Source organism: Manihot esculenta, chromosome 7 (genome assembly GCF_001659605.2).
Source record: "Manihot esculenta cultivar AM560-2 chromosome 7, M.esculenta_v8, whole genome shotgun sequence".
In the NCBI taxonomy this organism is placed as follows: domain Eukaryota; kingdom Viridiplantae; phylum Streptophyta; class Magnoliopsida; order Malpighiales; family Euphorbiaceae; genus Manihot; species Manihot esculenta.
The window spans coordinates 14,385,235-14,398,732 of NC_035167.2; the positions used below are offsets into that span (position 1 = coordinate 14,385,235).

At 27.3% G+C, this 13,498-nt stretch overlaps 1 protein-coding gene and 1 long non-coding RNA gene across 2 annotated transcripts; one reads left to right on the forward strand and one right to left on the reverse strand.

The window, feature by feature from the left end:
- Window positions 1-1,046: 1,046 nt before the first annotated feature.
- Window positions 1,047-2,249, forward strand: LOC110618986 (putative receptor-like protein kinase At3g47110). The gene has a single exon (XM_021762252.1). The coding sequence runs from the start codon at window positions 1,047-1,049 to the stop codon at window positions 2,247-2,249; it is 1,203 nt and encodes a 400-aa protein (XP_021617944.1).
- Window positions 2,250-4,842: 2,593 nt separating this feature from the next.
- LOC110619166 lies at window positions 4,843-9,644 on the reverse strand. Its single transcript, XR_002488598.2, has 3 exons — window positions 9,236-9,644; window positions 8,367-8,880; window positions 4,843-6,561 (listed from the first exon to the last, which is right to left on the reverse strand). It is a non-coding gene; the product is annotated as an uncharacterized LOC110619166 (long non-coding RNA).
- Window positions 9,645-13,498: the final 3,854 nt, after the last annotated feature.

The following is a 13,498-nucleotide window of genomic DNA, read 5'->3' on the forward strand; positions in this document are numbered from 1 at the left end:
TTAAAAAAAATACATATTATTAAAAATAAAAATTATAAAATTTAAGGAAAATAAATATCGTTGCCTCCCTTTTTAGGTATAAATCTTTCAAAAGCTGTGAATATTAATTATGGAAAACTTCATTGCTTATTTGGGATTCCATTCACATAAAGCTACCAAATATATTAATTATAAATTAAAATTAATCAAACGTGGAAAGATATCCGTGCTTTAGGGTTCATTTGCTTTATCCACGCCGTGTTTCCCTTCCTCATTGCAAGCACTAATTTTTTTTAAATATAATTTTTATTAATCATATATAAGGAAATCTTAACACAATTGGTCTAACTAAACTAAGATCAACAGATTTTCTCAATACACTCAACTTAAAATTTAAGGTGTTAAATGAAAAAAAAATTTAAAGAAACATAAAAAATTTTTAGGTATTAATGATCTTTTAAAAATATGGTAATTTCATTGTTTTTTTCTCTCCTAAAATAAATACTCAGAGTGCTGCAGGAGAAATTATTTAGTATATCCATTGTTAGTTCATTAGGCATACAACATATATATTTTACAATTTTCAGTTGGATAATAAATATTATTTTTAATGCCAATGCATCGCATTTTACTTGTAATTCATTAAGGATATTTGATTTAACTTATAAAAATTCATTTATAAACATTTAAAATTTTAAATAATTACATATTCCGTTGTATTTAATAAATGTTATTCAATTTATTAATTTGTATTAATTGTTTGAGGATATTTTTATGTCATTTTCTTTAATATTAAATTGTTAATTTTCTTTTCAAGTCAAGTTTATTATAGGAAGAGCCATGGTGTGCCCTGTGCCTAAATATTCTGATAATAAGAGTTAGCCATTCAAACCATAAACTTAGATACGCATGGCTCAAAAAAAAAAAAAAAATGATTCTCCTCATACTCCTTTTGTAGCTAAGCTTTGAAATTCCCTCTATTGATTCTGCTACAAGTACTGGTGGGAATGGGACAGATCATCTTACTTTGTTAGAATTCAAGGCAAAGATTGTGCATGATCCTCAAAATGCCACAAGTTCATGGAATGCTTCTACGCATTTCTGCGACTGGGAAGGTGTCATATGGTAGCAAACACAAGAGAGTCACCATGTTTTACCTTCATTCTAAAGGCTTGGTGGGTAATTTATCTCCTTATATAGGAAACATGAGTTTTCTTAGGCAGATTCAGCTGCAGAAAAACACCATACAAGGTGAAATCCCTTCAGAATTAGGCCGTTTGTTCAGACTTCAGATTCTAGATCTTCGCAACAACTCATTTGAAGATAAAATCCCATCCAATTTGTCCAAATGCTTGAACATGATTGACCTTGGATTAGCTTATAATGGGCTGGCTGGAAACCTTCCTGCAGAACTTGTTGCTTTGTCGAGGCTTAAAATGATTTTAGTTCATAATAATTATTTGAGTGGTGGCATAGCACCATTTTTGGGAAATTTTAGTTTACTTGATGTGATCTCTGCCGGTGGAAATATTCCATATTCTTTGGGTCAACTCAAGTACTTGTCAGCTATTGTTTCTCAATCCATTTACAATCTTTCCTCCATCACTACGTATGTCATCTATGGAAGTCTTCCATCAAATATTGGCCTTCTTCTCCCTCAGCTTCAGATGTTACAAATGTCAAGCAATAATTTTAGTGGATCCATTCCCGTGTCGTTATCCAATGCCTCCAAACTCCAACAAATTTATTTAGATGATAATATATTCAATGGAAAAGTAAACATTGATTTTGAAGTCCTACAGCATTTTGTTTGGTTATCTCTGTGGGCCAATAATCTCGGAAACAAAGGAGATAGTCTCTTGAACTTTATCCCTTCTTTATTGAATTATAGCAATTTGAAAATGGTGGATATATCTTACAATCAATTTAAGGGTGTATTATCAGATTTTGTGGGTAATCTATCTTCATCCATCGAACAGCTAAGCATGCAGTTTAATCAAATTAGTGGAAGCCTCCCTCTATGGTTATTAGTGCTTGTTAACTTACAGCATTTGAATATAGCACATAACCTATCCATTGAACAGCTAAGCATGCAGTTTAATCAAATTAGTGGAAGCCTCCCTCTATGGTTATTAGTGCTTGTTAACTTACAGCATTTGAATATAGCACATAACCTAATTACAAGTACCATTCCCATTGAATCTGGTAAGCTTACAAGACTACAACGGCTTAGACTTGAAAATTGTATGGACCAATTCCTTCATCTTTAGGCAACATATCATCATGAGGTAAAAGTCGGCTTTCCAGTAACAATTTGCAAGGTGCCATTCCCTCTCCTCTTGGAAATTGCTGAAATTTATTATTTTTTATTCTATTTCAAGACAACCTTAGGTAAGGTGAATTTATATTTTAAAAAATTTTAACTTACCAATAAATATTTATTATTTACCTTTCAAATATTTTAAATTTTAAATATAATTATATTATCTTATAAAATTTTATAGCCGTCAAAAATTTTATTTGTGAGATGTTTTTATTGTTACAGGTTTGATATTTAAATTTAATATTAAATTTGATCGTTATGATTTTATGCAGATTTAATTATATAATTTCAAAATTTTTATAATGGTTATTTTTTTATTGTAAATAGCATGTATTTTCACAAAAATAATTATTCTCATTTTTTCTATTTTATTCATTTTTTTATTATTTTCTGTTAGATTATAAATTAAAAATAAATTTTTATTATCTTGATGAAAACCTAATTAATTATGAAAATTACAAAATAAAATTTTAAAAATAATATCTAATACAACTCAAATTTCATTGTAAATAGCATGTATTTTAAAAAAAAATAATTCTTATTTTTTCTATTTTATTTATTTTTTTATTATTTTCTGTTGGATTATAAATTAAAAATAAATTTTTATTATCTTGATGAAAACCTAATTAATTATGAAAATTACAAAATAAATTTTATTATTCTATACTATTTTTACAACAATATTAAAGATTCAATGGTGTGAGAGAATAGTAGACAATGAAATTTATTATTATTTTTTTTTAAATATTTTTTTAATCTCAACAAAAAAATTTAAAAAAAATGAAAATAGATGACATATCCATAGAATTATATGTGTTTGAAAAATAAAAAATGATAACCAATATTTTTTTTATTTTTAAATTATAATAAATTTCTTCTTTTTAATATCTGTAACAGATATCTAATTGATAGAATGAATATGAATTAAGTTGTGGAATAAATAATTTATTTTTTAATTACAAATGAGTAGGATGTTTTTGTTTATAAAGTTGAGCATTAAAAAATTATTTATTTTTAGGCAATTTATTTATTTATTTTTTAAAATAGAGGGGAACAAAGATCTTCGTATAAGTTAGGTTAAATAGTAACTACAAACTGATTTCAAAGATAGAAATAAAAATTTAACTCCACCTCCCAATTCACTAATTACTTCCTCTAAAAGTATGTAAATATATATTTATATATATGTATATATATAATCAATTATAGAATGATGGGTAGTTGCACCTAATTATTTTTTTTTTTTTGAGTTTTAGAGGAATTTTACTTTTGAAAAGTTTAGAGTAATAAATTATTATACCTCCCAATCCACTAATTACTTCCTCTAAAAGTATTTAAATATATATTTATATTTATATATATATAATCAATTATAAGGTGATGGGTAGTTGCACCTAAACTTTTCTTTTTTTTTTTTTTTTTGAGTTTTAGTGGTATTTTATTTTTGAAAAATTTAGAATAATAAATTATTATGAAGTATTATTACTCTTATGTTTATACATGCTTACATTTATTTTATTCATAATACTATTAAGAGTAATGCAATAAAAGAAAATAAAATAATAAATTGATAAGACTCCTATGAATTATGAAATTTTTTTTTTATAAAATCGATCTAAAATATTGGGAAAAATTTTGCTAAAAATATACTTACTGATCCTAAAAGAAATGTTGAAATTTAATTGCTTTAGTTTCATAATGTAAAACTTTATCCACCAAATGGATTTTTATTTTTTTTAAGATTTTAAAATATATTTATATGGTATAAGTATGGTTTTGTTTCTAATCAAGGAAATAAAATTCTTAAATTTTTATATGATTTGAAATAAACACTTAAATAGTGACATGAAATATTTCACTAGCCAATTTTGGCTAGTGTATATGTTTATAAAGTTTATACATAGTGAAAATATAATTTTTTTATTTATATGTAAATAATATGTTTATATTTGACATAAGTTATAGGATAACATGTGAAATTAAATTTGTTTTTATTCATAAATTTGATATAAAATATGTAAAGGAAGTAATGGTATTTGGGGTATCAAAATTGGAATATTAGTATAATTACATCATAAGAGTATTAATATTGAGTTTTTTATTAAAAAGTTTAGACATTTCAATGTCAAACTAGTAAATACCACATTTAATGATAATTCTTAAAGAATAATAAAAATGATATTATTGCTCAATTTATATATGTACATATTATTAGAAGATTATTGCATTCAATAAATTTTTCAGACTTGATATAACTTATGTCATATAGATTAAGCATATTTACTCATAATCTAATCATGATCATTGAGTTATTTTAATAACAATTAAGAATTATTTGAGAGGTAACTTGAGTTATAGTATTCTATATAGTGGATGTCCCACTGTATTAGGAGAATACAGTGATATTAATTGAAATTTAAATTTAAATGAGATAAAATTTACTAGTGATTATATATTTAATTTAAATGATGATGCAATTACTTGAAAATCAACTATTATTTTTAAAATCATCATGGAGTTAGAATTTATTACTCTGAAATTAGATGACAATGAGACTTAAGTGGCTAAGAAATTTCTTAGCAAATACTATATTAAGAATAAAATCAATATCATTTGTGTGTTGTGATTGCCAAAAGACAATAGCTATTGCAAAGATTAAAACTTTCAATAGTAAAAATAGACATATTCATCTAAGAAAAAATATGGTAAAACAGCTACTAAGAAATGGAATTATACCCATTAATTATGTGGAATTAGAAGTGGATTTGGCCGATCCTCTGACTAAACTTTTAGGAAGAAAACTAATAAATAAACATAACGAGACTTGATGAGCCAATTTGAAGTTAACAATGGTAGGAACCCAACTTTTATGATGGGAGATCTCATGAAAAATATTTCATATGGGTACTAACAAGTCACTTGTTAGTTCTGTTAACACTATTTGTCATTTGTTTTTCCTATAGTATGAGAAGTGGTAAAATGTATTAATGAGAGGATGAGCTGAAAACTCTTAATGACATTCATATCTGTTATGGGTGGTATATAAATTGCAGTATACATTTGATGATATCATGTATATAAGTATGAAGTAGAGCCGCTTTTATGAGATTGTGGTATAATTTCTAAAGCAATAATGAACTAACAGGCGTGCGCATAGCCTATTAGCGCAAAACAGCGTTAACAATGAGATCTGTAGAGTGTTATGAAATTGATGGGATATTAGCCTACTAGAAAGAGTTTTTTATTCATAGAAGCAAAAGTTTCACCAATTATTCTGTATGTTTAGTCTTATTAATCTAGATCTAGTTCATAGTCCAAAAGATACTATATTCGAAACATATACACTAAATTTTACACCCAGTAATAAAAAATCTTTGAAATGTGTGGAGATTGTTCAATAAAAAAAAAACTATCATTTCAATCATTGATAGTCTAAATTCGTTGCTAATACTTTCAGTATGGATTTTGTATAGCCTAATATCCGTCGCTTATAGTCATATCACTAATTTTTTTCAACGGTATTTTTGATGAACCATTCCGTCAAAAATATTTGACAAACTTTATTCATCTCTAAATCTGTCGAAAAAGCATAATCCATGTGATAACCAATCCATCGCTAATCTATCGGAAATAATTAGCGATGAAAAATAGCTGTCGAAAATTTAAGACCATTTTCACAAAAGTCGTCGCAAATCCGTTGGAAATATTAAGATTATTTTATCAAATCCGTCGCAAAAATTATTTATATTTTCAATAATATTCATTATTATCAATAAAATAATTTTTTTTTTATTTAGACATTCCCTATATAGTATAAATAATTTACAACTAAAAAATATATTCAATATAAATTAAACGTCATTCATAATCATTATAATTTATGTTCATACACACAAATACTTAATAATATTTATAAAGGTTAGAATAAATCCATATTAATTAACCATATTCATAAAGTTTAGAACAAATCCATCAATTTACTGAACCATCCTCATGGAAAAGTAAAATCTGCAGTTGTGTTATATGGTAAAGATCTCTTTTGATTCCTCAGTGATTTAATATGGACTTTTACTTACTTTTCAATTTGTAGTCACATTTGCTCTTACGTTTGTTCTTTTCTTTCATCCAATTTTACTCTAATATTTGTTCAGCCTCTTCTAAAGAAAATATAGTTTGAGAAAGTCCTCCATGATAAGCTAATGTGCATGAGAAAGAAGTAGCTAGAGTTTCAAATTTTGTAATACTACTTTTCAAGGCATCTAAAAAAAATAATTGTTCAAAAGTTTCAATCAACAACAATTATGAATAATAATAAAACCATAATCAAATAATAAGTGTTTAAACTAAATGAAGTCTGAAAGCAATCATACAACACCATGCAGCTCAAGACTATTATGAATATCATCAACCTTACAGTAAGTCCTCATAAACTTAATTTTAATCGCTAAATTCAATCCAATCTAGTGTAGTTTGGGATCAGCTATACAACTACAAAGATTTCAATTTTTCCCATGTCGTTAACTGTATGTTAGAGGTTCCCTAAGCCCTTGTGTCCTGAAACTTAGTTGTACTGAGACTATAATACCTCTACACTTATATAATTAAAAAGCTACAGCTCTTTACTCAAATGACAGTTAAGATTGCCATATTAAGGCTACCTAATTAGAAGGATTCATTATCGCTACATAGTTTATTAGAACTATCAACAACTTCAGTTCAACTTATCCAGTTGAATTTATCTCTATGACCTTTTAATTCACTATATTATGTCCTAATAAATAATAACTAGCACCAAGAAAAATGAAAGGATTCTACAACAAGAATTACTTGGAAAAGAAAATGTGTTTTCTAGCTAAACTCGTTCCAGTAGAATGCTAAAAAAATCTCTAGAACTTATGATGCTGCAGAGGTACAGAAAAACGAAGATATGAGCAATATGGCATTTAAGGCCTGTGACAAGATTAGTAACATCATAACATAATTGATGGAATCCATGCCTAAGAAATGAATGACAATACTTCTTTCTACATTACAAAAGGATCATGGGAACAAAAGTACTATTGAGTTTCATAAATGCAACGTGTTGAAGAAAATTTGTGCCGCCGATTTAACAAACAAAAAAATAGTAATGTAAGATGCATGTAAGTGCTTGGAGATAATAACTTTGGTGCAAAATAATCTAACATCTCTGCCTTTGATTTAATTGAAGGATTCAAATTATTTGCTCATGTAGCTATATGGTTTCAAACTAAGAAGGCTAGGTGGAAGACTAAGCAGTTGGATAAAGACTATTAACTCTTGAAGAAACAGTTTGATATAGTTAAAGTTGATAATAATGCCCTTCAAGCCCTCAACAAGAGACTTCATGTAGAGGTAATTATGTGTTTCTATTCCATTACTCAACATAATCTTCTGTTATTAATTGTTCTTAATCCAATGTGAGTAGCCTAGTTATGTGAAGCTTCAGAAATCAAAGTTAATTATTCTTTGGCAACTCTCTCAAGTTGACATATAACTATATATGCAGTTTATCAAGATATTAGTCCTTTGCCACTGAATTTGTAAAATTTCACACTATTGAATTAGCAACAAAATTCAAATTAGCCGCTAACTAGGCGATGCAAGAGTAGCTTGTTGCTGCACAGCAAGCAGTGCAGTGTGCACTGCTGCACTTGTAGCATTGCTGTACAGAAAGTGCACTGCTGCAGCACGCTGCACAGTACGCTACTGCTAAATTTCCATTTGGCTAGAGAAAGATGCCAATTTCTCAAATACATGGCATGCCACTCATAATCCACTCATACATGGCTGTTTGCAAAGAGTTTTATGAATTAGAACATCTTTTGCATAAATTAATTCTATCAGATACGCAAAGTCTTTACTTGCTGCAGCACTTGCACAGTACGCTACTGCCAAATTTCAATTTGGCTAGAGAAAGATGCCAATTTCTCAAATACATGGCATGCCACTCATAATCCACTCATACATGGCTGTTTGCAAAGAGTTTTATGAATTAGAATATCTTTCGCATAAATTAATTTTATTAGAAACGCAAAGTCTTTACCTGAAAAGACTAGAAGATGAACCTTAAACTGGAGAAAGCCAAAATTGGAGTCCCTTGGCAGTACCAGCTAAAAGAGTTCCATGCTCCTTGTCATGGAAGTTAACTGTGCACACGCCAAATGCAACTTCATTGTCCTGAAGCTCCAGCAGACAAGTTGTGGATGCCGTCCTTGGGTCTAGAACTCTAATGCAAGAAACCCACTTTTCCGATTCTGCCTTTGGATAACCATACTACTCATCAGAAAGTGGATCATCTTTGTCTTCATCATCACCACCATTCTTCATCTGATCAGCATTTGAACTTCCATTTTCCCCCATCCCAGCAGCCTCAAAAGACTCCTTTTTGGCAGCTTCACGCTCCTCTGCTGCATATGCTCCTTGATCACTCTCAATAATTACCAAAAGCTTTTTCTTATGTTGAACCACAAACTTTCTTGGTGTGTACCTTAGAGGTATTGCAGTTTCATTAAATGTCTCTCCCACCCTTTCAATGGTAAAAACAGCTACCACACCTTCTGCACATTGATCAGATGAGAATGAAGAAGCAAATTCAAGAGTCTCATATGAAAGGGGTGTTAAAAGGAATTAATGGATGTAAGCAACAAAGAAGCACACCAAATCAGGAAATAATAATGGCTTTTAATTTATTAACTCTGATAAAAATGGAATTAAAAAGGGGAAAAAAGAAAATAGAAAAGGAGAGAACAACACTTTACCCAATTAACCCCACTCAGCACTCCCGAAAGAAAATAAAATAGAGAATCAGGAAGTGGAACACAAATTTAAAAATGCACAACTGTCGGCTAAGATAGGAACAATAAACTAGCATCTAATTAAAGGTATAATAAACTAGAGATGAAGAATATATACCTCATATTTTGAAGAGCTCCAATCGAGAGTATAAGTTCCATGGCACCAACAAAAGCTGATGCGGACAACGGCACAATGGACGCTCGAGAACAGATATGGGAGAGGTTGCAGAAAGATAGAGACAGAGGGATGACGTTGCTGCCAAGTTGCTGTATGGGGATGAAGTTCCATCGCAAAACTTGCTACAGGCCATTGCGCAGTGTCGTGAAAGCCTTTGGTGGTGTCGGGGGCGGCGGCGGCGGCGTGGAGGAGCAGTTGGGAGGAGATCTTAGGCGAGTTTTAAAATTTCCCATAGATTAGCGACGGAAAAAGTTCGTCGATAATTTTTTAAATTTCCGTCACTAATCGATCAAAAATCCGTTAAAAATAGGCTAGTATATTTTCCATTGCGAATCCGTCGCTGATGCCATCATAATTTTTTTTTTTTCTGAGATGACAAGATTCATAGCTAAGTCCATTCCAAATACCTTATTTTTTATAGTGGTTGTAAACGTAAATTTATTTCAAAAATTTTAATTTACTAATAAATATTTTTTTTATTTTTAAATATTTTAGATTTTAAATATAATTATTTTATCCTATAAAATTTTATAGCCATTAAAAATTTTATTTGTGAGATTTTTTTGCATTTAATATTTAAATTTAATATTAAATCTTATCATTATGATTTTATGCAGATTTAATTATATTATTTTAAAATTTTTAAATAGCCTATATCTTCATAAAGAAAAAAACTCTCATTTTCTTTACTTTATTTCTCTCTTCTTAGGTTTGATTATAAACTAAAAAAATTATGCTGGTTCTAAAAGTTAAATTTTAAAAGAATATATTTAATTCTGACGAATTGCAAAATAAATCATTAAGAATGATATTTTATTATTCTATCATATTTTTAGAACAAGCGGCTCCACACCTGAAAAACTTTTTTCTTTTCAATCTATACTGGTTGGAGTAGCATGAAAAACTTTTTTCTTTTCAATCTATACTGCTTGAAGTGGGACTAGATCAAAATCATTTAGTTGGATCTCTCTCGTTAGAAATTGGAAATTTATTCAATTTGAATAGATTTTTCTATTTCACAAAACATGTTGTCTGGCAAAATTCCAACTGACCTTGGCCGCTGCAGTAGTCTTGAGTTGCTTTACATGGGCAATAACAACTTTCAAGGTGCCTTGCCTCCATCTCTGGCTTCTTTAAAAGGTCTAAGAAAATTAGATCTTTCTGAAAATAATTTCTCTGGTCAGATTCCAAAATACCTAGAGAATTTTGTGTTGGAATATATCAATTTATCTTTCAACAATTTTGATGGTGAAGTTTTCACCAAAGGAGTTTTGCGAATGCCAGTGCAATATCAGTTGCAGGAAACAGTAGACTCTGTTGTGGTATACCAAAGGTACAGTTGCCTAGATGCCTTGTTGAAACATCAAAGAGAAGCAAAATGCGTCTTGTCACAACAGTTGTGATTCTCATCTCATGTGTTATTTGTGTTACTGTGATGTCAACTGCCATTTATTACATGTTCAAGAAGAAGAAAAGAGATAAATCTCCTACTTCTTTACAAATAAAATCACTTGAAAAAGTTTCATACAAAATGCTTCGTAAGGCAACTGATGGGTTCTCTTCAACAAATTTGATTGGTAGGGTATCTTCGGGTCAGTCTATAAAGGCACTTTGGAAGAGAATGGTGCAATCTTTGCAAGTGAAAGTGGTTAACCTTCAAAAACAAGGTCTTTAGAAATGCACGTCACCAAAATCTTGTCAAGATAATAATATCTTGCTCTAGTATTGATTTCCAAGGAAATGATTTTAAAGAACTTATTTATGACGACTACATGCCAAATAGGAATCTAAACAAGTGGTTACATACAAATGTAACTGATGAACAACCAAGTCTAAGCCTTCTGCAAAGATTAAGCATTGCTATAGATGTTGGAAATGGGCTAGATTATCTTCATCACCATTGCCAAGAGCCGATTGTTCATTGTGATCTCAAGCCAAGCAATATTCTTCTTGACAATGATATGGTTGCTCATGTTGGAGATTTTGGGCTGGCAAAGTTTCTTCCTCACATTGTGAATCCAACTCAAAGCAGCTCAAATGGAGTAAGAGGAACGGTAGGTTATGCAGCTCCAGGTGGTTGTGATCCTTTTTGTCACAAGTGCTTTTTTTTAATCCTTACTTTACATTTCTTTATTTACTATAAATGAAATCAATAAATAATATTATTTTTCATTTTGCAGAGCGGAGATGTTTATAGTTATGGAATCCTATTATTAGAAAGGGTGATAGGAAAAGAACCTACTGATGGAAGGTCTTAACCTTCACAACTTTGCAAGGATAGCATTGGCCAACAAAGTGTTGGAGGTTGTAGACCCAATTCTAATTTTTTTTTTTAAATGATATTTAATTATATAGTTCCTAAATATAATAATATTATTTATAATTATATTTACTTTTCAAGCTACTAAATGTTATTTTAAAAACTTTAATTTAATAGGTTAAGTTGATTTTCTATTTAAATTAATTATTTTTTATCAAATTATTATGTTTTTAATTGATTTAACATGATATAAGAATTAATATTTTCTAAAATTAATTAATTTCACATATTTGATTAATTTTTATTTATATTTAAATTCTATTTTATCAAAGATTAATTTCAATTATTTTGTATTTATATTAAATTTATTTGAAATACACTTTATTATTTCATTCTATAATTAAATATAAATTTTAATTCCGCTTTTTAGAATTTCTATTTTATTATAATTATTTGTTATTTAATGATTTAAAAAATTAAATCGAAGTTTACATTTTAATATTTATAAATAGAACATTTTCTAATTTAAAATATTTCTAAGCAAAGGAGGCATAAACCTATTTAAATGAAGATTTATTAAAATTATACTTAAAATTAAATTGTATATAATAATTAATTGATAAATTCTATATATGAAGTACTCTATTAATATGCAGAATTAAATTAAATTTAAATTAATTATTTTAATTTTTATATTGAAAATATTTTAAAATTTATATAGACTCAAAATACTTAATTGTATTTCTACTTAAGTTTTATTTTATTATTGTTTTAAATAAAATTCTAAAATAACAACTTAATATTTAAAAATTATTAATTAGTTCTTAAAAAACGTAAATTTATAAATTAAAGTTTAACTTTTACTAAAAAAATAAAAATAGGAATCCATTCTTACAATAAAATCGAAAAAGTATGATAATATTTACATTAAAAAATTTATCCGATTTGTATATAATAATTATTAAAAAGTTAATTATTTATTTTTTTCAATCTGAATAACCTTTATTCTATATATTAATAAGTAAAAGATGTATACCTTTATTTAATATATACAAATTTAATAAATTCAATCTATTAATATATCAATTCTTAATTAATTTTTAATATGAAACTATAATTTACATACTAATATATACTATATATACAAACGAAAAAAAAAAGACAATAATGGGATTCTTAAAAACTTATATTATTATTATATTAATATTGTATTTATCCACTATTTTATTTAATTTAAATAATGTAAAAATTTATTAATATTATAAAAAAATTAATCTAATGGATTAGGTTGATTTGTACTTAAATTAATTATATATCATCTTATTATGTTTTTAATTGATATAATTTACGAATTTATGGTTATTTAACAATTACTAATTTGACATTAATTTATACTTATATTTAATATTCTATTTTATAAAAATAAATCGAAGCTTATATTTTAGAAAAAAAGACTTTGTTTCAAGCTATTGGATAAATAGTAAAATTAGCTTTAATGATATTACTTAAAGTTTTAAGATTAAAATTTTGATTTGGTTATTAATAATTTTAATAATATTAATAAATTGTTGTTATTATTAGATTTTTATTACTGAATTACATGATATATTAAAATATAATAAGAAAATGTTTATATGGTATTAAAAAAATTATTGTATTTCAAATATTATATTTTGTATCAACGGCTGATAATTCTTGCTACAATATTATAATAAGAAATTTCAAGGAATATAATATTCCAACAAAAATGGTATGGTGTTTAATTTAGATTATTTATTTTATTTAAATTAATAATATTATTATATAAACGGATTAAAAAAAAGTATAGCTGCATGACAGATGAGAAAAAAAAATCAATTACAACAGAAAATTGAATAAAAACGAAAAAGAGATTTTAACAAATTAAAACCTCACAATGAAAGAAGTGATGAATATCACTGCAA